The sequence below is a fragment of the Pseudochaenichthys georgianus genome, chromosome 18, assembly GCF_902827115.2.
Source record: "Pseudochaenichthys georgianus chromosome 18, fPseGeo1.2, whole genome shotgun sequence".
Classification (NCBI taxonomy): domain Eukaryota; kingdom Metazoa; phylum Chordata; class Actinopteri; order Perciformes; family Channichthyidae; genus Pseudochaenichthys; species Pseudochaenichthys georgianus.
Window position 1 is genome coordinate 7,694,559 of NC_047520.1, and position 25,232 is coordinate 7,719,790.

Below are 25,232 nucleotides of genomic sequence, written 5' to 3' on the forward strand. Positions count from 1 at the left end.
CCTGACTCGTTTTTAAATGAGCGATCAGCATTCAAATCTGTCTTATCTCTTATTATATTCCAATCCATTATTAAAAGGGAGGAACAGGCATCTGGGCGCCCTTGTGAGAGCAGCTGTCTAAAGGATGTGAACAAAAAACGACTTATTCTCAAACTCAGCAGACAAGAACAAGAAAAATAAAACACTGTTTGCATCTTTGTTGAATCAGAAGACAATATTGGAATGTTGGAAATATCAGACACTGAACTCGCAAGAGCCGCTTTTATCTCGGCTATGCTTTATTCTCTTTTTTTCTTCCGCGAGTCTTGGGTGTTCTTTGGAAATGTTACCCTGGTTTTTCCTCTTCATCCCAAATGACCTGGGAGGAATATGTGAGGAGGAGAGAAGCTTGAAGAAGACAGGGGGAATGTGAGGAAGTGAAGAGAAGCACTGGAGCTTGACAGGGCCAACACTATCAGTCAGACTCGAACATGATACCTGAGCCTCTGCAGGCGGTTGCACTAACAAAGCTCCATCCACATCTCCCCCAGAATTCCCACATCTTACTCGGCCCTAACAGAAAGCCTTTTTGAAATCCACCTTGTCAACTTACCTGAGAGCCCATCCGAATGATACCTTTCTTGTTTGTGACTACCAATGCCAGACAGCAAACTAGCTTAGCTAAGCATTGCATCGTAATTAAGCACCCAAACAAAACTTGAATCCAGCCTGATCAGATTCCAATCGATTTCCAGTCAGACATTCACCTTGAGGGCAATCTTCTTAATTCATCAGTACTGGAGTTACAGCTTCGCCTGCATTTAAACTTAACAACGCAGAGCGTCCGCAATTAGGCTAATGCAATGTAAGACCCTGGCAGGTATGTTGCTTGGTGTAGCGTGGCTATTTGGCACTTTCTGGGCGTCTCAGGTGGCGTATCGCAGGTCGCTGTCTAGTTGCCCATTAAAAATGAAACATGGCTTCTTAATTACAGACTGGCACTTTTGGCAATCATGGCCATACTCATGTGTCAGACCCTTCTCTCACTCCCCCCCCATTCGAATGGCCTCTTTATCCGTATCCGCGTCTCACTTACTCATACTCCACTCCCTGTATCCCTCCATCTCTCTTGGTTGACTGCAATAAGACACTAGGCCTGCAGTTTGCGTTTGCTCCCCTCGCCCCCAGTCCTGCCCTGCCACAATGACTTCCTGTGGTTCACGGTAGTGGGTCACTGCCACCCGCCAAAGGTATTTACAGCTGAAATGACACACACTGTGTTTTCTGAGCAGACCTACCTACATCGTTTCATTATCCTTCAAACCACCCGGAGGCTCTGGTGAAGGTGGGCTTAATTATAAAACCAGACAACCAGAGAGAACGAGTTCAAAAGGCTTCCTCGGTGGACGAGTTGTTGCAGTCGAGCATACACACAGTCACCATTGTGTGTTCTATACATAGAATGTATCACGAGTGACATTAAGCGTGCCAAATGGGACGATAATTGGAGATCTGATATGGAGAACTTTTAGAAAATACTTGGCATGAAAGCTACTGCATAGCCTTAAGTAATGTGCCTTGACTAGTGCCATTGAGATGCATAACTCTGAGGTTTCATGTCAAGGCAGAGCACTCAACCTCGAAACAATCTGTTACCCATTCATGATTTGCTGGGAGAAAAAACAAGGTTGAAACAGAGCGATGCTGACAGTGGCTCAACGCTTCAAAAGGGGGAGGGGGAAGGAAATGAAAATCAAATCAGAAAGGTCACACATTATTGACAAGAGTGGCAAGGCCCTGTTTTTATTGTCCGTCAGTCCCATGTGTTTCCCCTTTAGCGTCCAGAAAAAGGCCCGGGCGAGCTTCGGCCAGAGCTCCCAGTAAACCTGTGGCTTGTTTGCATTGTTCATTTTTTGGGATGACGGATTTGCTCAATCACCCGTGGCTGTCACAGCTGGCTTTCAATCACAGGCGCACCCCAAAGCGGCCCCTCCTAAATGGGTCCCGGCATCTGGTACATATAAAGCAAACTGGTGCTAACTTGTAATAAAAGCCATACACTGAATGCTTGGCCACTCTCTGGCAGGACGCAGCGTTAGCTATTGACTTTATGCATAAAGTGATTTGATGAGGTGTTGCTACGTTTTTCATGATCTCTAAATCCAAGTGTTTAAAATGACATAGAAGACAGTTAAACAAACTGTATTGGGTCGTAAGTCATCTTTTTTCTTCAGAAATAGGATCTGTCCTTTAAAGTTAAATGGGAGTGGGAATGTAAGTGTGCTCGCTGCTAGATTGATTGACAGCTGAGCGTACCATGAGGGCAGGCAGGTCAGTGTGGGAAGTAGAGGGATAGCAATGGGTATGTACTCAGCCAGGCTTTACAAAAACACCGGGTCTGAAAGTGACAAGTATCTGGGGAGAGGGGGACAGTTCTGTGCCACATGACAGCATGAACAGACAGCGAGGGGAACGTTTTCACTGCAACACCCACAGCTTGCTTTTATGTCTCACATGGAAAATCTCCCTGGCAATTGCTCATGCATTAAAGTATCTCCGGGGCAGCAAACCCCAAGCCTTCAACCCGGATAGCTTGTGTGTGTATGGCAGATCATTTTGTTAATTTTCCCTGTGGTTTGGCCATGTGACAAACCCTTCAATTATTCCCAATTGAAAACTTGAAAGAGAGAGAGAAAAGCATATGTAATGTCACATGGCATTTGGACAATTCATTTGTGTTCCCTGGCTACTTCTTAGACACACTGAGACTTGCACGCACACGCAAATATAAGAGAGAAAATGACAAAGAAAGGATCGCTTTTTATTGTATTCATGTATTGAAAAGACACAGAATGAAGGGAGCGAAGGTCGCTGTGCAGACGGTGGTTGCTGCAGATTCTAATCCAAAGCCTCTGGCGATCTCGGCATGAACTCCATTTCTGGTCTGCAAACAAATTAGCTTTTTTTTCTCCCTCCGACTCTTCCATCTTGCTCTCCCTCCAGTGAAAATAAGGAGACATTCAGGTGAATAAAATCTATTTGTTCATTTAACTTTTTTCTTTTCTTCCCGTCAGCTTATTTCCTCTCTCCCAAACTCAATTTCCCCCCGGTGCGCGCCTGCTCAAATGTTTCTTTTCTTTGCGACAGTCTCGCCAGCAATTCATTAGGCAACAGTGGTTTAATTTGTATCATTAGAAAAGCGTGTTTCCCAAGGAGTGTGGCACTCCACTGAATCTGATCCAGACAAAGTACTTTCTTTTCCGTCGACACGCAAGCTGTGGGATTTGTTAACACACACCTCACACCAAACAAGTGTTTCAGTAAAACAAACAAAAATTAAAAAAAATATGGTTTTAATATCTCAGCATCTCTTCAAGTGTTATTGCACTTATTGAGAGCAGTTTTCCTTCTGGGCCCCGATTTTAATTACGCAACAAATGTTTGACTATCCGAGTGAAATTCACATGAATATTTATACCAATTAATTTGTTGAGTGTTGATTGTAATTACATGGAAACATGATTTATTGCCAAGATGCTGTGCTAGCCAGCCAGAGAAATAGAAACTGGGCAGAAATATATAAATAAATGCACATTTCCATACAAGCAGCAAAAGCAAGCAAATTGTTTTTTCTCCCAGTGGCTTGTGGGAATTTCCATTATCAAAAAGTCATTTTTTCATGGCATGTGCCTGGCAGAGAGTCCGATATGCTTACAGTAAGTACGAAAGGATGACAAAATAACCAATAAGTTCACCTTCCTGGTGACATGCGGAGATCTTGCCTGTATCTGTGTGTATGTGTGCTTACACGTCATCTGTCACTCTATTTCTGAAGATGTACACATGATAAGAGCTTGACAGGATGTGTTGGTATCAGCCTCTCAGATGGAATGATGGCAGGAGAGGGGGGTGGATAGATGTAGAAATGAAAGACGCCGTTACCGATCACAGTGGCTGATAGCAGATTTCACCTCATCGGGTGAGACCATCTGCTAATAGGAGATGGAGAGAGAAAGACACCATGTTTGAGTAATGGGCTTTTGTCTTATTTAATATTGTTATGATTGAACAAGAGGAAGGAGGTGGGGGAGGGGGGGAGGAAAAAGCAGAAGAACAAGTGATGAGGTCCAGCAATGGGTTGGGTTCACACTGTGTGTGTATCTAATTAATGAATGGTACGAGCCATTTGTAATGCCATTCATTCTGGTAATGACCAAACCCGATCTTCCATTCCTCGCCTCATGCTCATTCTCCCTCTCCCCCCCCCCTCCCTCCCAACTGCCATTACCTTTGTACAATGCTCAGACAGGGATTGAGAGATGCTGAGGGGAGGAAGGCAAACAGACTGTAAGCATAGGCCTCCGATTTAATGACATGCCCTGTTACAGCTTAACCGCGGACACTGCTCCATAATGTGTTTGAGCCGGCTACACTTATTTAGATTGTTAACCCACAACTCGTCTAGCAAAAAGCTTTTGTGTGTGCGCATGTGAGGCTCACACAATCCCTATTTGTACACACTGGTCTTTGTGCTTTCGCTCTGCGGAGTGGAATCAGACTTGGAGTCGGACGCTTGTTCACTTTGTCGTCTTTTTAATGGGCAAATAAACAAGTAAATGAGGCCGGAGCGTTTTCCCCTCCTTTTCTTTATCTAACAAACACGTTTAGTCCGTTGTGGTCTTGGTCCCCTGAGCTTCACACAAGCTTGTGAAATCTTCCTTTTTGTACAGTCTCACGCCCTGTCCCCATTACAACGTATTGCTATTGATAGATTTCAGGGTGAGAGGAGATGACCTGGTTCGAGGTGAAAAAAGGTTGTGATAGAACAGATTGTAGATTGAGTGTCTTTGTGTTGGGTCAGGAAGGCGCCATCACAGCTAGCTTGGAGATGTATGTAAGCTCTAATGGTTGTGCCCTTAACATCTACTAGCACATTTATACCACTCCTAATGATTCCTCCAAGTCTCCTTACCCCTGCCTCCTTTTTTCTAACCTATTTCTCCACCACCCTGACCCGAAATCTCTTTCCAAAATCCAGAAGATCGAACCTGTCGTCAAACAATAAAAGTACAACAGTCCCTTTTATAGTGACGCCCGGCCGTTTGGTTTCTCTTGTAGCCGTTTCGCCGTGTGACCTTCTCGGTGGTGAGCCAGCCCCAGGACCCTCACCAGCAGGGATCGCTGCAGAGCTGCTACGACAGCGGCCTGGACGAGTCAGAGACGCCCAGCAGCAAGAGTTCGTCGGGCCCCCGGCTGGGCGCCCTTCCCCTGCCCGAGGACAGCTACGAGAGGACAACGCCGGATGGCAGTGTCGGTGAGGCAGAGCACTTGGAAAATGGTAGGGGCAAACACTAAAGAAGATTAAGAAAGCGATAAGATACAGGAAACACACACGTAGATACTTCCTAGTGCATTCAATCACAGTAGCAAGCCCAACGGTAGAGAGTGTCAGAAACATACACACACATGTGAGGTTCTGTCCTTTTTAACGTTTGGTACAGAGTAGACCTTTCCTTAGGTGTTTTTGGCTCGGACATTTTTGTTTTTTGTAGTTCTGTAGTGTGTTGAGGTTGTGATGCAGAGGATACTTTTGTGAAAGCTAAAGCCCTTTCACAAAAGTATCATCATGTGAAGACAGGGTGTGAGATTTATTATAAAACCTACGGTTCTGTTTCCAGAAACAGGCGGCTTATTTGATCAAAGGCGCTACGGGGGATTATATGAAACAGATATATTCTTTAAGATCAACACGTTTCAGGCCGTCTTTCTCCTTTTAGTTTGCAGCTATGTTCCTTACAATTCCTATTGGGTTTCGTTCATGTGGGTTTGAATAGGGGGTAAATACCCTACTTCAATTGTTTTATAGTATAGTAGCTTTATTGATTTGCAATGCGTGCTGACTTGAGGCCGTTATAAAGGACTTTATTTGTCTTCGTGCGGGAGATAATGGGCTGATCTTCTGTAGGTTGCAACGTAAGAAGAGTGTCGTCAAGAGCGAGTGGGAGCCTATTGTACACTCCTGGTTTTACTGCTGCATCTCCACTTGCAGCATCTTCTCACAGCTCAACTAAGCCAGTGTCCTACCAAGACCAGCATCTGAGCAAGTGTGTGTATCTGGGTGTGCAGTGAGAGATGGGGCTAATGGTCCCATTCATAGTCTCGGAGTCTGAGGCGATGCTTAACAAGGAGGAGCTGTCTCGAGAGCGCTAAGCCTAAGTGCAGAGGCTTCCCCACTGCAGCTTAGGATAAGGATATTCAAATGGCTTAAAGATTCACATCCTCTCTGTTAAGATGGAGCCATTTCAGAGATGATGTCTTAACTTATCTCAGATCAGAAGGGTCAACAAGTATTGTTCCGCTGTGTCCGCACCCTTTCGGGAGATGGTACATCGTAGGTTCGCAATGACCCCAAACACTAGGTAGAAGGTCAAGCAAAGCAGACAGATGTGCTCTTCAAACAGGCAGTTACGCCGGTGCCCACAGCGAGCTCTCTGGACTTTTGGCCTTAACAGATTAAAAGACATTGTAACCACTTTGTTATGAGCAGATAGGGCTACCTGGAGGGTACTTATAATGTCCTATTTTCAGACAATGGGCACTCTTTATTGGCCAAATTAGACGCAATTAAAAGACTCATTTCCATTTAGTCTCCACTTAAAGTCAGGACAGGGACCGCCACTAGTGGAACACCCAGTTAGATGCAACGTGTAATCAGCCTGTCAATCAAACATAGCATATAGACCAATAAAGAAGCCCATGTATCATAACATATTGTCCAATGTGAAATGTTTTACAATGACCTAAAATAAAATGGTAATTTAATCCCCATTCGCTTGGGCTTCAGCTCAGTGCACATATGTTGTTAATTCTCATGTTTCCACGGTTTCTGCGGGTACTGTTACAAAGTACACTGCCGCTTTAGAGGAGATTTGTTGGAGGAACAGAGTCAAGGTCAATATATGAATCAGTCTCCATCCAAGAGAAACAACATGCGAGGCTGCTGCTCGCTATCTTTAGTGGGATCAGCTCAAATGGTGTGTGTGTGACGGCATGCTGTATAAAGCGAGTGCACGTGAACGTCGACCAGTTTTGTTAAACACGTTTTTTTTAAACTCAAAGCAACCTCGGAAATCTCTTGCAGCATATTTATACAATGCTTAACGTTTCTTCTCTGAGGCTATGATGAGATGTAATCTACGGTTGAAGCACCTGGGTGGCCTTGTGGACCGACAGCTCATCTAATGCTTAAAATAAATTAGCTACATGTCTGCTGTTAAAGTGTCCTTGAGGAAGAAGCTGAGCCTCCACTTGCTCACTTTAGGTCACCGTGGAGAAGGGCATCAGCTAAATACCTAAGACCAAAGTAAATGCAATCATCTAAGGTTAGGGCAAATATTGGCAAAGTGCTCCAGCCTCTTGAGGGATGCTAACTACAGTCATTAGCGTTCCCCCTTGTGTTGGAGCCAGCTCGCACACACACACACACCATCGGCACGGCTTTATATGAAACCCGAGCCCTTTTAAATAAATGAGGGAGTTATGAGGAAAGAGGGAGAACAAAAGTTAGCAGATGGCTTGCTGCGGTGCTAAGTGTTAGCATGGGCGTCGTTAGCGGTGTGTAATTGCATGTTTTTACGTGGTAAGGTGATTTTTTCTGTTTTTAGATGAAAGCGATTGGAGTTAAATCAAGATTATAAGAACCTCGACCTCGGGGCCAGTTTGCAAAATGTATTTGAGGATTTGATTTCTGTTTTCCCATTCACGGTGTTCCTGATTCATCATGTTTGACTGTCTTTGCTTTGTGTCAGGGTGAAACGCGGACAAAAGGCTTGTGTCCCTTTTTGATTCCGTGCCTTTTCTGGCTCCAACTTGCTTGTTCTGGATCGATGCTTGCACAGTGTCCTCCGCTGCAGCTGCTCGTCTGTCTCACACACGAGTGCACGGACACCTACACACACATACTGTATGCAGGCATCCGTACTAACACAGACCCAGACGAACAAATGTGAAGACAACAACGCACACACGCAATCTGTTTTTCACTCTCTGCCTCCTCGCTCTTCCTCCTTCCTTTATTTCTACCATGCACAGATGTGCCAAGGGACCGCGTTTTCTTTTTCTCATCTCCTTCATCAAGGTCAGGTTTTGAACTTTATTATCTTCTACTTGTTGACTTTTTTTCCATTGGGAGTGTCAAATATAAAAATAAAATATAAAAAAACAACCTCTCCATCCGAGACAGATTCTTCTTTCTCAAAACAGTCAACATGGGAATATGAACATATTCTTGACCCAATCCACAGTGCCCAAACTTATCTCACAAAACTCCTCTGTACTTCCGTGCTGACGTTGTTTCAGAAGAGTGAGAGACAGCCAATAGCCGCGGGTCAGGAACCTTTGAGAATTTAGTTTGCAGTTGTCAGAATTTGATTAGTTGCAAGATTTAAATGTGTACTCTTGCGAGGAAGATAAAGCATACATGTTATTATAAATCGTAAGCAGCACATCGCTTTGGCATTTGGTACACTTCACGTCGTCTTGATCTTTTTTGCTGCACAGCTGGTCTTCACTTATTCATAAGCTTATCCCGGTGCTCATCAGATATTCATAAACGCTGAGTGTTTGGAGTCAAACAGTCGATTAGGCCGTTATGGATGTCAAAGAATCCTTGCAGATGTACGGTGTTATCTGTGGGTCAAAGCCTTTTGCTCCATTATTGATCTCCACAGTGCAGGGGGGGGGGGGGGGGATTTTTCAATTTGAACCGTGTTAGTTCAAGTACAACTCAAAATAACATGCTTCCACATTGCCCTTTCATCATGAGTGAGGTGTGGAAGGTGTTTTCATATAAAAGCTCAGAGTGAATGTGAACAGTTCCAGGGCACTGAAGATGTAGTATCATTGTTCAATACATCAGGCGTTGCTGTGGTTGATGCCGTCGGTCACGCTGCTGAGGATTTACGCTATTTGATCCAGTGTGAATCGTTACATATGGTATTGTTGGTACCACTTTACAATAAGACTACTGTAGGAGCCAACATGCTTGTTTTACCATTACTTATTACATTTATGTTTGCATCACGTTTCATTCTCATTGTTACAACTACCCTTATAAAGGGTTTACCAATAGTCTGTCATTCATTTATTAATTAGGTTGTGAACAATCATTAATAAGCTTTTACAAGACATGAGATAAACAGGGCAACTGTGACCGGTTGCTTGCCAAATAGTGAGCCAACATGTATCTGTACTGCTAAGCCTTATATTGGCTACCTAGCTTACTTCGTGTTCTTCATCAGCCAGCATCCTTGGTATCTGTTGTTCACCGAGTTGATTCTCGCTAAGTAGCCAATATAAGGCTTAGTCATCTTGCCAAATAGTGAGCCTGTGTTGATGTATGACAACTATGTTAGAACTGGTTTATAAATGATTCTTAATGATTAATAAAGTGTTTACAACCTAATTCATAACCTAATTATAAACCCTTTTTAATTATTGTAAAGTGGTAACGTATTTTTTATAGACAAAATGCTAATGTGTAGTTTTAACCTTTTTACTTTAACTTCACCTCCTTGTATTCACTAGGTAGTGCACATGTGCTGTGCTGCCCAGCGCCTTAATCTTAGCAAAGGTAAGCCAAGTTAGTGTGAGTCGACATGTAAGACGTGTAAGAATCTAGAAAAGAGAGAAGGAGTTTTAAAAGGTTACTAAGGTTCAGTAATACAGAGAACACTACAGAGGGAAGTGGCTAAATGGAAGAGTATCCCACACCATATGGAAAGGACATCGTGTATGTATTTACTCTCTTGCCATTGTGAGTGCGACTTGAATAAAAGACCATGAGAAAAAAAAGTTGTAAAAGTTTTTTAAAAAAAGAATTTTTCTGGAGGGTCCTGTCCATGATCTTCTCAGACACGAATAGTGGACATACATATACGGTGTGGAAAGGCCCTGTGTGGGCAACATTAAAGCCCATTTAGTGGTTGCCATCACATTATCCCAATCAGTCACTTAGACACAACACGTTAAACTATTTCCCCTTTCCCTTTACTTTGGAAAGAGTTCATGAAAAAATGGATTATACATATCACCAGAGTTATTAATATGATGAAATATATTAGAAACTCAAATGACTGTATCCGCATTGTATCACTGGGTGCATCTCGCAGAGGCTGATGCCTAATTTTATTTTGCTGGATGCTAAGACGGGATGAATAGGGCACATTTATTGTAGCCTCTGAGGGAGTAAAAACCCATCCTACTGGCCGCTAACGTTAGCATGCCTCCCACGTTTCTGTGCTTCTGCTGCTAGACAACCACCCCTTAACACACACACACACACACACACACACACACACACACACACACACACACACACACACACACACACACACACACACACACACACACACACACACACACACACACACACACACACACACACACACACACACACACACACACACACACACACACACACACACACACACACACACACACACACACACACACACACACACACACACACACACACACACACACACACACACACACATGGCTTATATCTCTGGGCTGTCTCTCCTGCTGAGAAATCTTGGGGTACCACCCTTGGATTACAAACATCACCATTTAGTGTTGGCTAGCTTGCCTCGACGGAGTGGGACAGACAGGAAGTGGCACATCACAGCAGTTGTCAGCGAGTACAGACTGTCTGAGCCACTGCTTACACGTGATGGACAGTCGACTGTAAATACACATTTCACACATAGAAATGAACACACATGCGCATTCACGTACAAACAGAAAGCCACGCACATACTCCACATTCCGCACAATGAGGCACTGCATCATTTCCCAGCTCTGAAGCACCTCACTAGATCACTTCATAGTTGTTGTTTTTGTTCTGTTTTCTTTGCCCGTTGGAATGATGCTTAGGCTGTTTAATAATGTGCGTGTTTGTGTGGAACTCTGTTCATTAAGCAAGCCCAATTGTAGGGCCAGATGGCAAAGCGAGTTTGTTTAATTAAAACCATTCATATTTCAAGAGCGGAGCGGCAGCAGCACTGGTCTTACAGTCGGTCTGATTTCCCCCAACATGGTGGAGGGATGGGAGTGTGTGTTTTTGTTTGCGGTGGAAGACTGTTTAGTGAAAAATCACCCAGCGGAAGGCATTCACGCTATCAATCAGCATGTTACACACGCCCCCCCCCACCCATCGCCATCCCCAAGGTCACAGTCCATGTGTGCACAAGTTAAAAACACGACAACATTAATTGGGGAGATGAAAATGGAGATAATGAGTAAAAAGTGTCTCAAAGATTACAGAATTAAGTGTGTACCTGCAGTCGTGCATCTGTCGCTTACCCCACGCCCCTTGTTTCCCCCCCCCGTGATATCCTCAGGCAAGACGACAGCAAGGGAGATAGAAAGAACAAGAGGACCTGGGGAGATGATGTGAGAGAAGGCACTGAGGGAAAGCATGGCAGGGCAGAGTAAACGAGTAACACATTGCACAGGAGCCCGGAGACAGATCGAAGGATGGGATTTTGGAAAGCGACCAGGAGATGGAGAGAACATTTATATTAAGAGGAAGAATATGAGAAACAGAAGGTGGGGGAGAAGTGAGGGATGGGGTTACATGCGTGGAGAAGTTGCCAGCAGGGAGTGGCGCTTGACGGAGAGATGATTGATCACTGCTCAGCCAGAGACGGCAGGTATTCAAATCATACCCCAGTGTCACATCCAGAGTCCTGTCTTCCTCTCCACATGGGCACACACGGACTGTAAAGCCCACCCAGCGCAGTCTTAACTCCTGTAACAAGGACACAATTAAGCTTGAGGAAATACCCTTTCTTAAGAGAGAGAGAGAGCAGAGGAATCTGTGCTGAAAGTTTGTTTACTGTCAAATGCAAATTGCTAAATATATTTTGTTTTCATTTAACTCTATTGGAATCTAGCCACGCATAAGTGTTATTTTCCGAGGTTCGGAGAGCCACTTAAAAATATACATTTATTTAAATTCAGCGTCAAGATGTATTGCCAGAAAATATGTCCAGGTTAATGTGTAATACACAGTTTGTATTATACCAAATAAATAGTGCCTATAAACAAACAGTTTGTTCTTTGGATAATCTAAAGCCAAAAACAACAGATTATTGGAACTCAACATAGTTTCTTTTGAGATGTCCTTCTCTGGATGTTTTACTCTAAAACCAAACAAGAATTGAGAAGTGATAATATATCTTGTTTGTTGAATTATTTACAACACACTTACTTGATCAAAAGCCAAAGAGGGTTTGGAACCACCTAATCTGTATATGTTAAAAAGTATTCTCCTCAATTGGACTTAGCGTTAGGCAAGTTATTCAGGGTACATGTGTGGATATTCGGATGCACTGACCCTTTAGATCATCTCAAGAAGGACTGAAGATGATTTTTGTACGGAATTGTTCAAAATGGATGTTGTGCCTCTGATAGTGCACCTACTGCAATATAGGATACAGAGGAAATGGCCAATAATAAAGAAGAATGGATGAATGTGCTGTGCAGACACACACAGATATTGTGGAGGTCCCAGTGTGGATAATGGAATCGTTGCTGTGGTGTTTTGTGTAGCTAGAGGCGGCTGACACCCACTCCTGACAGAGATTAAAAAAGCCATTCAGCTGGCTATCAAACGCTGATACACAGCCCGCGATGGCCATTTGGTCCGAGAGACAAAAAGTGCACACGGCCACTCTATATCCACTGTGTATGTACAGAATATGACCCACAAAAAGGCTGTTTTTAAAAAGCTGCTGTTGTCGAGTGCCGGCGATGAAAGTCAGGGAAATAGAGTGTGGATTTCACTTCAAACATGGTTGTATTTTGGCAGTCTTCTACAATGCGGAGTTGATAAAGGCAGCACTTGCAGGGGAAAGAGAAGCAGAATGTTTTCTCATGGCACCGCGGCGACATGACTGTTTTTTCAATGAGCGCCGACAGTCACACGCGCCGACATGTGCCTTTTTAGGTGCAACGGAGCGGTTACTAGCAATTTGGCTTGTCTCCAAATGGCACGGGTATTTGTTATGTTCGGAATAAAATCACTTTCTCCGACAGCTGTTAATTTGGAATGCACCTTGCTCCTTTTTTTGGTACTTTCCCCCCACGATATCATCACTTTTAAACTAGGGTATGTGTGTCAGGTGTAGTGTTTGGCCGGGCGGTCTTCAATGAAGACAATGAAACACCTCCAAGGCACTCAGCCAAAGCCTCCCACACCTCCTTCCCTCCTTTCCTCCCAGGCACTCTGTCTTCTGCTTGTTTTCCCTCCTTCCCCCTGGATCTTCCCCTCCCCTCCTCCTGTTCTTGCTTCTCGCTCTAACTTTCCTCCCCTTTGTCAAAATAACTGGTTTGGATTCTGAGCATGATTGTGGAGAAGATGAGGTGAACAGGTTGTGCAGAAGGAACATCAGGTGTGCCGCACCGGGGCACAGTTGGGCGCCATGTTTTTCCCAGTGTGAGGTCTATAACATGGGAGGGGGCTAGCTGCAAGTATTCCAATAATCTCCCTCGCTGCCTACACGTGTTTATTTATTTATTACTATTTTTTCTGATCCTCGAACATGGACCAAGCTTCCAAACAAGACCGCTGTTAGGGACAACGATACATATGTATGCGCATATGTTGCAGCATGCCAACTTCACACCATGAGAGAAACACTAAGAAAGAATGAAGGCATTCTTTTTTTTTTCTCACCTCGGGGAAAATGTTGAAAAAGAACACGAACAAACACATTCAGGTGTTCACACATTCTGTACACCAAGCTGGGCCGCTCATGCATTCATTCATGCATTTGCCAAACATACTATACTTTATGTGCAAACACCATCTCTCACTAAAGCATAGACTGAATTCCATGCATAATAACTCGGCTGGAACTCTTTTCGCATGCTCAACACATTCTGAGAAACCCTCAATTTAATTTCGCACACAAAGAATGCAGCGCTGATTATGAAACACATACGATTTAAAGGTGAACATGTTTCGCCAAAGCCAACAGGAGCCAGATGTAACGTGCTCACAGCCAATGAACAGAAATGACTCCATTTAGCTAAGCTTGGCCAACATTACAGATACCCTTGTGTTTCTCAGTGTTTGTGACTTCTCCAGTTGGAATATAAGCAGTGACTCTCCACTTGACCTTTAAGGTAGGAATTGCAAATGGTGTGCATTTGTCTGGCTGTGTTTGTGCATAAGCCAGGGTTGCCAACTTGGGGTACCTGGCTGGAGTGAGATTTTGATATCATGGGTTTAATTACACATATGCGCACGAAATGACTGCTATCGTGTCAGTAGTGGGACCTTAGCATATATATAGGATATATACAATATATACAAATACACAATATTGGACACAGACTATAAAGGGCACAAAGTTTCATTCTCTAATGAAAGTCAAACGCATGTTTGTTTCCACTGTTTTATTGTGTGCCTGTCGCGATAAGCAATTAATGGACTTATCGTACGATAAATGAAAATGAACTCGATAACTTTTCTGACCTCAATACATTTCCATTTACATGAGGATCTGACTAGCAGTTTGAAAATATGTACTTGAATGATTATTATTATATATTATCATGATGTCAGTGGTCTAAAATGGTCATACAACGGTGCCGACAATATTATCGTTTATCGCAATAATTTCCGGGTAAATGTATCCAATAAAATTAATTATGAGAGGCCTATACGTGAAACACACACACAAACACAATCTCCTGACTTACTCCAAACTGCCAAATATATTAATTAACGCACTCTCAGACTCACTCTCATATACTCTTTGACTCTATTTTGGCCTGAAAAAACGTTTTCATGCTGCTTCCCTGATGGCTTCCACAGGATTGTAGCTGACATCCTCGTGGATTCATCTTCTTATTACAGACACATGCATTTCCTAACATTCGGTCTATAGCCTATGCTGTAAAATGTATTATCTCTTCGATTTACACACGGCATCTATTGCACGTCTGTCCGTCCTGGGAGAGGGATCCCTCCTCTGTTGCTCTCCCTGAGGTTTCTCCCATGTTCCCTTTAAACTGTGGGTTTTCTCTGGAAGTTTTTCCTTGGACGATGTGAGGGTCTAAGGATAGAGGGTGTCGTTTTTCTCATACTGATAATCTGAACAATCTGTGCTGTTGTATTTGCTGTAAAGTGTCTCTACTGTAGGCTATTTTTATTATATGTATAGCACTTTGGCTCGACCAAAAATCGCTTATAAATGTGCTATATAAATAAAACTTGATTTGATTTGGTTTGGCCTAGTAGAACAATAAGCAGCAGACTTTTACTTTTTATAATTTCGACTGGATCTTAGATCTGCGCATGCGCAATACGGGTCGAGGATTGACCAACCGGCTCCCACTGCTCTGCTGTCTGTTAACGTTGTTAAGAGTGGTGGGGGCGGATCGACAGCTTGAGCAGCTGTCAACTCAACATTGTAAATAACCAACCAAAAACGATCGCCGGTTCATTTTGTTTTTGGCGTGAGAATAGTTTGGGCAGCGTGAGAGCGTGAGATTGAGAGTGAAAGCGTGTGTCACACGCCAGATGCGTGAGAGTTGGCAACCCTGGCATAAGCTGACGTTTGCATCTTTTAGGCCAGGGGTGGGGAACCTCCGGCCTCCGGGCCGTATACGGCCCGCGAGACAATTTGGTACGGCCCTCGAGGTAATTTAAGAAATCTAGACCGCAAAAAAATTAAACAAGCGAGTGCCTGTTTTTCCTGGGTCCTTGAACACAACACGAACCTAACGTGTCATCACGTGGTATATGTCTCGACTGACAGGGGTGCAGTTCTGACGGAGACCACCAGAACACCGCTCCGGCACTTCAGAAATTGCAGTAGCCATAAGGAGCCGTACACATGCCGCAGTTTCTGCGTGGCTGTGTCTTTAGTTGAAAGCCCAGTGGCGATCTGTTCATCTGTCATACTGATCATACAGTCAATAACTTTGTTGTTATTAGCATCTGGTTAGCTAGCTATGCTAACGAATATAAGACGCTTTTTCTCCAACCAGTGAGGTAAAGGCACATCTTTATATTATCATTATAGTTATAAAAAAATAAGAGAATAAAGTATAGGTTTAACAGGTATAAAATACTATATGACAGTAAAAAACGTTGTTATTAATAAAGAAGAATACAGTTTGAAAGGGGAGTGATTTGTCAAATATTCATAAAGAAAAATAAATCTGCTTCCAGTTCTGTTTCATATGGGTGTTGAGAGATGTATCCATAGATCTCATAATTTTGCTCTCAAAGTGCACCAGATTTATGCTTTTAACTTCAACATTTAATAAAAAATCTTCCCGGGGGAGCATGCCCCCGGACCCCCCTAGAGGAGGTTAAATCATGTTTACATGGATAGGAAACTAAATACATTTGCACACATCTTGTGTTCATATCTTTCTGTGTTGGTGATCACGCCACACCGTGCATGTGCATGCATGCGCGAGTCATGGTGAGATATCTGGATTAAGAGGTTGCTTTTTCTTTGCACAGAATGAAATGAATGGGCTGTGATTTTAGTTTGTTTAAGCAGAGGTCAATAATTTGTACGGCCCTCTGAGGATATTGTAAAAATTGAAATGGCCCTTGAGAGGAAAAAGGTTCCCCATCCCTGTTTTAGGCCTTCTCTGTTTATCTTACACATTATTGATGTGGCATATGGCCCGCCAGCCGCTTAACCTTCTGACAGTTCCAATACTTCACATTATGCTTTTTCACCGCCGCCCACAACTTTGTCCTCCAACACGTTTCAAAAACAATACAAACTTTTGTTTTCGTAGCTTTCTTTTGCCACCCTCTCTAGGTTCACCCACGTTAGCCTATTTGCAGAACAGCTTGCTGCGCCACATCTCCAGCAGGCATGGCTGTACACTGGCATTCCTTCTGGGAAAGGGATTTTGTCAGGAAACTCCTCACTGTGCCAGCAGCGTCGGCTGCTAACACTAATGATACCAATTAGGTTGTATTATTTAGGAATTTGACATCGTGTTCGTCTTTAACCGGGGTGGTTTGATGACTCAGAGACGCAGCTAAATGCGGTAAAACTGTCAAAACAACAGCAAACAAATGCTCCACTGCTGCAGGCATTATGTGCAAAACTAATGATAAACAGCGTGTGTGTGTGTGTGTGTGTGTGTGTGTGTGTGTGTGTGTGTGTGTGTGTGTGTGTGTGTGTGTGTGTGTGTGTGTGTGTGTGTGTTACAGTATGAGGGAGATGTTCTTAGTGTTTTACTCGGGTTGTGGGCTATGTGGGGGGTACGGTAGAGTAAGATGTGATAATTGTCACTTTATTTGAACTTCAAATAAAAAATGAATATAATAATACATTGTTTAAAACAAAATATGGCCACTGTTATGTTTTAAACCGATAGAAAGATATCTTATAAGTGTGTATGTATAAGTCAACATTTATGACAAGAACTATAAGTGGTTGATTAACAATGTACCATAATACAATTTACATTTATCTAAACATTCTTTTGTTAGTGCAACATCAGCTCTAGATGCTTTATTTAGAACAGTTATTGCAAAATTCATTAGCAAGACTTACTTTTGTTAAAAAAAATCCTTAATAATAATAAAGACTTTAAAACATCTATGGAGGGTTTAAGGTGAAGTACAATCTTGTTTTTACAGAAAGTGGTGTGTTTTAATGTTTAGCACTGAAGAAAATAACAGAATGTAATCAAGCATGTGTGTGCAGTATAGCCTTCTACATGTGTATGGATCCGAGTGTAGATGCTTCACGCTCTCGACGGTGCACCGAGACCACCGCGGCCCACCAGAATTTTAATTCCCCTCCATCCGCTCCCTCTCTCCTGCCCCTCCGCGCCTTTAAAAATAGATGAAAGCGTGTAACAATGGGAGACGGCGGTTATCCTCCCGCTCTCTTCTCGCCTCCTCTCTCTATAAGGACACACTTAATGCGTCTCATATGGAGGAAGGGTGTTGGGAGGGGGGTTGAAATGAACACAGTTTATAGAAGTTGGCCTCCCCTGGTAGATATGTATTAGAGGGCACGCGCTACGACCTTTGACACCTGTGATGGGTTTCATAACGTCCCCCCGAAGACGCATGCAGTACAGAAGGCTTTGTCACACACTACTTATACAGCATGCTTTCACACATGTGCACAATATCCACCTAGAGGCACAATATCCTCCTGAGTTCCTCTAGCTGAGGAATTTCATTATTCCGTCTCTTCTTATTTCCTTTGGCAGGTTTTTTCTCGAGGCACTGCGCTCATGGACAGTTACCCGGGGTCATAAATGCATCAGAGGAACAAAAACGTCCCCTCCCGAAGTAGATGTTTTTCTATTTGAGGGTGGGTCGACTAAAAAGTCTACTCATTATTTTTCTAACCCTGGCCAATCCTTGTGCTTCCATCAGAAGTGGAAAGAGAACACAGGGTAAGGTTTTGTCTGAGCCATCAAAGAGCATTGTGAGTGACTTAAGGCCTTTTTATTAACAAAGGCTCGTCCATATAGTCCATCGAACCCGTTTCCCTGGAAACCGCGAGGAAAAGCGGTCACATAATGGTCAACATTAGCACCATACATGTTTTATGAAGGCCGAGAGCTCACCCTACTTAAGACAAACATTCGCCGAAGCATTCGCACAGCCGTGAAATTGGTGTAGTGTGTGTGTGTGTGTGTGTGTGTGTGTGTGTGTGTGTGTGTGTGTGTGTGTGTGCTTCTTCTCTCCTGTGAGTGTGAAGCTGCTTTCTTATGCGTTGTTGACCCATTTAAGGGCTTTAGCATTTTCACTATTGTGCTGTCTCTAGTAGCTCCCAATGTGAGATGATTATTCTGATACATTCAAAGGACGATTTGTATGTATTTAATGATTTTCCACTTCTTTTGTCCGTTCCTTTCTATTCATAAATACATTTTTTCCTTCCATTTCTTTCTTCCTCTTTATCGTCATTCCTCGTGTTATGAAAGGTAGATTGCAAAGAAATGTCGTCAGCTGCTTCGCCAGTGTTTGCCGTCGAGTAGAACAACCTGCTGACAGCTCAGGAATGATTTTGGGCCACCACGCACCATTTCCCCCTCACGCCGGGATGAATATTCATTGGCACCCAGTAATTGAAGTGCCGCGTCAACCTGAGCCCGTGACTTGACAAATTTCACCCGCGTCTCCTTCCATCATCTGCACTGCGCTCCCCTTTTTCTTGTTGTTTGTCATTTCCGTGCACCTGGTCAAAAAGGCGAGGAAGCATGCATCCAAAAAATACACAACCCACCTTTCCCCTGGGTGTAGAGTTTTTTGTTTTCACCTCAAGGTCACAAAACAATAAATTAATTATCCCCCTCTTTGTTCGTCGTCATCCACGTGGCAGCTGCCTTTTCAAGCCTATGAAACACAGCAATCACCTAACAAAGCTCGGGCTCAACTCCTCTGATGGCGCGGCCTTAAGTATAACTTCCTGTGCGGGATGGGAGTGTCAACGTGCCCGTCAAAAGCCCCATTTAAACCACAATAGAAAATCACCTTAAAGCCAAAACACGTCAGCAGCTAAATGGAAGCCGTGCAACACCGACACCAAACAATGGAGGTAAATGCAGTGGGGATTTTATAAAGGAAAGCCAGATGAGTTTTTCTTTCCCCGGGGGGTTTACACAAAGATTAACCATTTGAACAAACACTAAGGGGGCACACCTGTTTATGTGCACTTGTGGCAAAGAGTGTGACTCTTTGTCTGTTTCCAGTCCCTTTGTTTGCAGTCCCCGCCCGCAGACTAATGGCTACCTCGAAGGCTAAAACAATAGCATTTATCTTGTCTGCGGCTCACATTAAGCCTCAGGCATCGACTTTAGTTGTGGGACGAGTCACATGAGTGTGTCCACAGGGCACACAAGATTATATATAAGTGGGTGGAAAAACGAACTAATAGACAATGGTCAAAAGAGAATCGAAACATTGTTTGAAGTAAAGTTGTACTTCACAAGTCATACACTTTTTGATCATATCCTTATTTTTTTTTACACATTGTCTCAGCATGAAGCAAACCTTGAACTTGTATCGGGCATGACAAGAGAGAGAAAGAGACTGACACGATGACAAAAGTCGCCTCTGCATGCACCCCCGCCACCGATGTCCTGACAAAACAGAGCATCCTAATCCAGATGATGTGCCCGCTCACAATGCACACACATAAATACATATGTGCGGGCCCAGGTTTAAACATGAATCACACATCACTCTCTCTCTTAAGTGAATGCCCTGAAATCAGCTTTTGGCAGCTTCTGCAAACATTGTTTCGCCTGCAACTCACTGCGAGTGAATGGATTTGTGTAATTGTTTGAGGGATGCTACTGGGAAGAGGCTTACCTCTGACAAATCAAGAGCTTGTATACATAGACAAGAAGGGGATCATTTGTGCTGTAGGTGTAAGTGAAAGCTTATATGAAATTTTAAAAAAAGCATTATGTCTGGACTGCTTTCAAATCAACACTGGAGTGTTTTTTGGGTTGCAGCTGGCTATTGTGCTCTTCGCTGCGTGTACACTGGGGCTGCAGAGAAGCGCTGTTTAGTCTCCCTCCCACACACACTGTACCACTTGGAAAATCTTCTGGAAGTGACAGATTGGGTTCACACACTGCACGGGGAAACAAGTTACAGTCATTATCCAGTTATAGCGGTCATGATATACTCGTTTTTGGGTAGTTGTCTCATATCGAGACACACACACACACACACACACACACACACACACACACACACACACACACACACACACACACACACACACACACACACACACACACACACACACACACACACACACACACACACACACACACACACACACACACACACACACGTGTTTGCCCTTTTATGGTGTTGGCCATTTCATTGCTTCCCCCCACTTAATACAGTACTGCCTTCAGCCAATCAAAATGGAACTCCACTCATTTTAAAAGCAGCTATTAGCGGCTACTAGTATACTGTAGGTTTGCTATCGCTCCAAATCAGGTTATTTGGCGATAAGCTCAAGGTTGCGCAGCTATGGGGGATTGACACTTATTTTCCACTCGCTTACTATTGGTTGACCTATTTTAATTTGATCGGCCAATTGATCGGGAGTTAGGTTATTGGAAAACGCAACATGTTGTTTTTCCCAGCATCCCCTGCGGTCCCACCCCAGCCGGAACGCACTCCCCACATTTGAAAAGATAGGACGACTAGCAATAACTGGTTACATGTGAATGGATTCTAACATTGCCAAATAGTCTGAGCTTGTGTTGCATTGTGGGTAAATGGAGGCACCAGGTTTTGACAGGAAAATAGCATATATATAAATATATATAAAAAATAAAGGCTGGGCTTCTGCACCACCTTTTTCCAACTGTCCAACAGTGCTATACTAAATCTGAGTGCTATTGTGTGACACTAACAAACCCACAGTTAGATAAATAACAGACGTGGTAAGAATTTGTGTATAAATCTAAACTTTTAGACAGCCTTGGGGGAATTGAGTCTACGAGTGTAATTTTTACCGACACTGAAGAAGAAAAAGAGAGAAGGAGAGACAGAGAGAGAGAGATGAATGGTGGTTCCATCACCCCACACGTTGTGAATCTGAAGTCACGCCAGGGCAGCATAAATCATCTTAATCCCTGAGCGATTGCAGAAAGAGCAAGGACACACACATTCCCACACACACACTTATAAGCATACATGCTTCTAAACACACACACCCCTCACCTTGTTCCAGAACTCCCTAAATCAACATTCAAATCACTCATTTTTATTAAAAGAAATACAGCCTGCACTTCTTTAACGGCTCACAGGGCTTGAGCGGGGTTTAATCTTAATCAAAAGCAATCGCAGATTATAGACAAGGAACAGATGGTTTTGGAGTAAAAATTGCATTTTCCAGACATTTCTGATTGTTTGCTCTTTTGTCCCTCCCTCCTTGGTGTTGTTATGATTATTACTACCCCGGCTTTGGGTGATTTCATGTTGCTTTTAAAGGCATTATCTGAGTTTAAGACTCGCTCACCAAATCCAAAATGCTCCGGACCTTTCATTAGCGCCAAAGTCTTAATCCACCTCAATACGTATGCAGTAATCCCCCACTCCTCTTATAAAGACCATAGCTGTCAACACTTGTGTTCTTCAGCTGAACTCTGCGCCGGGACAAAGCAATTTGTTTCAAAGCATCAAAGGAGGAGCAATGGGGGGTGTTTGAGGAGAGCTGGCTGCAGAGAGGCTACAGCGGTGCATAAACAGATTTTTGCAGAAGGCTGAAAGAATGAAGACAGTGAGCTCCTTTTTGTGGTTTGAGGCTTTGATAGAAAGCCGGCAGGCCAAAGAGTTTATCCTCTGGCAAAGGTGATGATGGCAGAGAGGAAACAAGGAGACATGGAGAAAGTAAGTGTGGGAGTGTCTAGACGCAATGTTATTCTTTTCAAGGTGTTATGCAACCCGAGCATATACTCTTTCATTTTCTTGTGATTAATTGTGTGTGTGTGTGTGTGTGTGTGTGTGTGTGTGTGTGTGTGTGTGTGTGTGTGTGTGTGTGTGTGTGTCCTCACACTCAGGCTAGAGATTGTGTCAGTGTAATCTAAAATGCTGATGATGTGAAGAGGGCAACAAATAATGAGAAATAAAGAATGCACAGTCCACTTTCCTTAATGAAATGCAGTGTCTGACACACACACACGCACGCACGCACGCACACACACACACACACACACACACACACACACACACACACACACACACACACACACACACACACACACACACACACACACACACACACACACACACACACACACACACACACACACACACACACACACACACACACACACACACACACACACACACAGTATTCTCTTGAGCTGCAAGGGATAACAATTTAAAGAAATCAATTGCTAAGATGTGTGTAAGTCATTCAGAAAGCAGGGCCAGAAAATAACAATTGTATCAACATGTTCAAAGGATTAGTGTGGTTACTGGGAACAGGAAGTTAACCGTGCTACGGCCGGAGCCGAAATATAGGCCCAAAAGTACGAACTGTCCCACTATCACTCGCATGAAATCACTTGTTTATGTTTCAGAGGAAAATGAGGCCGCTGAGGCGAATGTGTTCCCCTGAAAAATATCTGGCAGCGGTAGGAATACAAAAGGAGTTGCTTCAAATCAGGCAAAAGGCAAATGTTCACAACCCACTCAGTGACACCAGGGTTTGGATTTTCAAGCGTGATGTGTGTGTGTGTGTGTGTGTGTGTGTGTGTGTGTGTGTGTGTGTGTGTGTGTGTGTGTGTGTGTGTGTGTGTGTGTGTGTGTGTGTGTGTGTGTATGCGTGTGTAGACTGTAAAAGGCCCACTGGACAGCGCTCTCTTTACTCACCCAGACAGGCAGAGGGCTGTAAAAAAGAACTGCACCATATTTCCTCTCAAATCTCTTCTGATACTGAAAAGCAATGTTTTCACAGCTGCCTCATTTTCTCTGCTTTGCCGTTTCCCACTGTGTGTGTGTATATGTGTTTGAGTGTGTCTGAGTGTGTGTACGTGATACTTTTCCTTTTTTGTGAGCGGACATAAAAACCGAAACATAGGTGCCAAATGTTTGAGGCGCAGAGAGACGGAGAAGAGAGGGTCCTTCTTTGTTCCACAAACTTCTCCCCTCTCCTTGTTGTCTCAACTTCCCCCTTGTCTCCTCCACAGACGTCTCGCTGTAATCATCTGCTTATGCAAAAGCCTCAATACGATTCACAGAGTAATCAGCTTGCCACCTCCCGACAAATGTTATTTCTTACATTGTGGTTTTTCTTTTAATTGAAAATATGATTCTCTCCACTCGGTTGCCGATCGCAATGCGTGGAACACGGATGCGGCCCCCCCTCTGAATACAATTAGGATCCAGTCATCTATAATGCCAGCGCTGTGTAGGCAGGGAGGGAGGGGGCGACAGGGGGACGCAACCGCTACTGCAGCTAATAATAGACTAATAACTCTGACGATGTCTGGTGACAGTGTTGCGTTGCTCTGAAAGCAGCAAGTTTCCACTTGTGTCTCCATGGGCACGGTTGAATATTCCATGTGTGTGTTTCTGAATAGAGCCACATGAATGATGTATGTGAGTCACTGGTTTGTGAGGAAATGATTTATACACCAATTTATAGACCCCTTTTAGCGCCGACGTCATGATTACATCACCGTGTTAGCTAGAGGCGACACAGAGAAAGACTGGAGGCAAACATGATTCACCTCAGCGTGACAGGCTTAAGTTACAAATGTCATCCTTTTTTTGGGGTGTCAGGAACAGAGTAGTATGGTTCCAACTTGACATTTTGACTGCATACAAATGAGGAGACAAACTGTTATTCAAAGGTTCAGCTAACTCGATAATTGTTCACGCCACTCAGGCAGAAGGCTTAACTCCAAGAAATAAAATATATACTTAAGAAAGATGGGAAGAAAAATGTTGCTAAAATACAAAATGTCGGAGAGCTACAGATATAATGCGTACAGTAGCTGTAGCCTTGAGCCTTTGACCTCAGTAAGCAGAAGCTAAATTATTAGCAACATGTTTTCTCCAGCTCTAAAACTTGGTCGATAAAGAAGTCCATTGCCAATGCTTTAGAGGCACCTTTTTTTCTGCAGGGCATTTACAGTTATCCAAAAATGTAGTTTCTCTTTATGCACCATCATATGTTTGTTAACTTTCTTAAGAAACACTCATAGACAGGGAGTGTCTTTAGCCATTGTTAAAAAAACAATCTGTGTTTAAAGCATTCAAATGTGCATTTACATTCTTTTAGAAGTCTTGGTTTATCCTCTGTTATAATCACTAATTGGCTCACTATTATTCTGCTTAAAGATTGTATTGAACTTCTTTCCATTATTTCATTGTTCTAGGAAAATCCAAACAAGCTGCAATTTATTACAAATGTTCTTACTTCCAGATTTGAGAATTCGACATTGTATCCCACGTACCCAAAACCCCCAGACTCCTATCCTTCTTTTTTGTAAAACAGAAGCTAGAAAGGGTTATGTTTCACTGCTGATGTTGCACAGCAGCCATTGTATTCTTACAGCAGCAACTACGAGGAGAAATATTGATCAGGAGGACGCAGACAACCTTGGCTTTCTGAAGGCAGACATTTGTGCTACAGTATACATTGCTGGACCTGAACTTTTCTCAGTCTAGCTGAATAGACAAAGCAACATCAAAATGT

General features: G+C 43.4%; 1 protein-coding gene across 5 annotated transcripts in view; it reads left to right on the plus strand.

Moving 5' to 3' along the window:
- pcdh7b (protocadherin 7b) overlaps nt 1-25,232 on the plus strand; it is a 106,966-nt gene that overhangs the window by 43,815 nt on the left and 37,919 nt on the right. For 2 of the 5 annotated variants that reach the window (XM_034106355.2, XM_034106358.2), the window contains exon 2: nt 5,098-5,317. The exons of 2 other annotated variants lie outside the window; for them this stretch is intronic. In XM_034106355.2, coding sequence (XP_033962246.1) covers nt 5,098-5,317 — 220 coding nt within the window. The remainder of the gene's footprint in view (nt 1-5,097; nt 5,318-25,232) is intronic. One more of the 5 variants, XM_034106356.2, reaches the window with a different exon arrangement.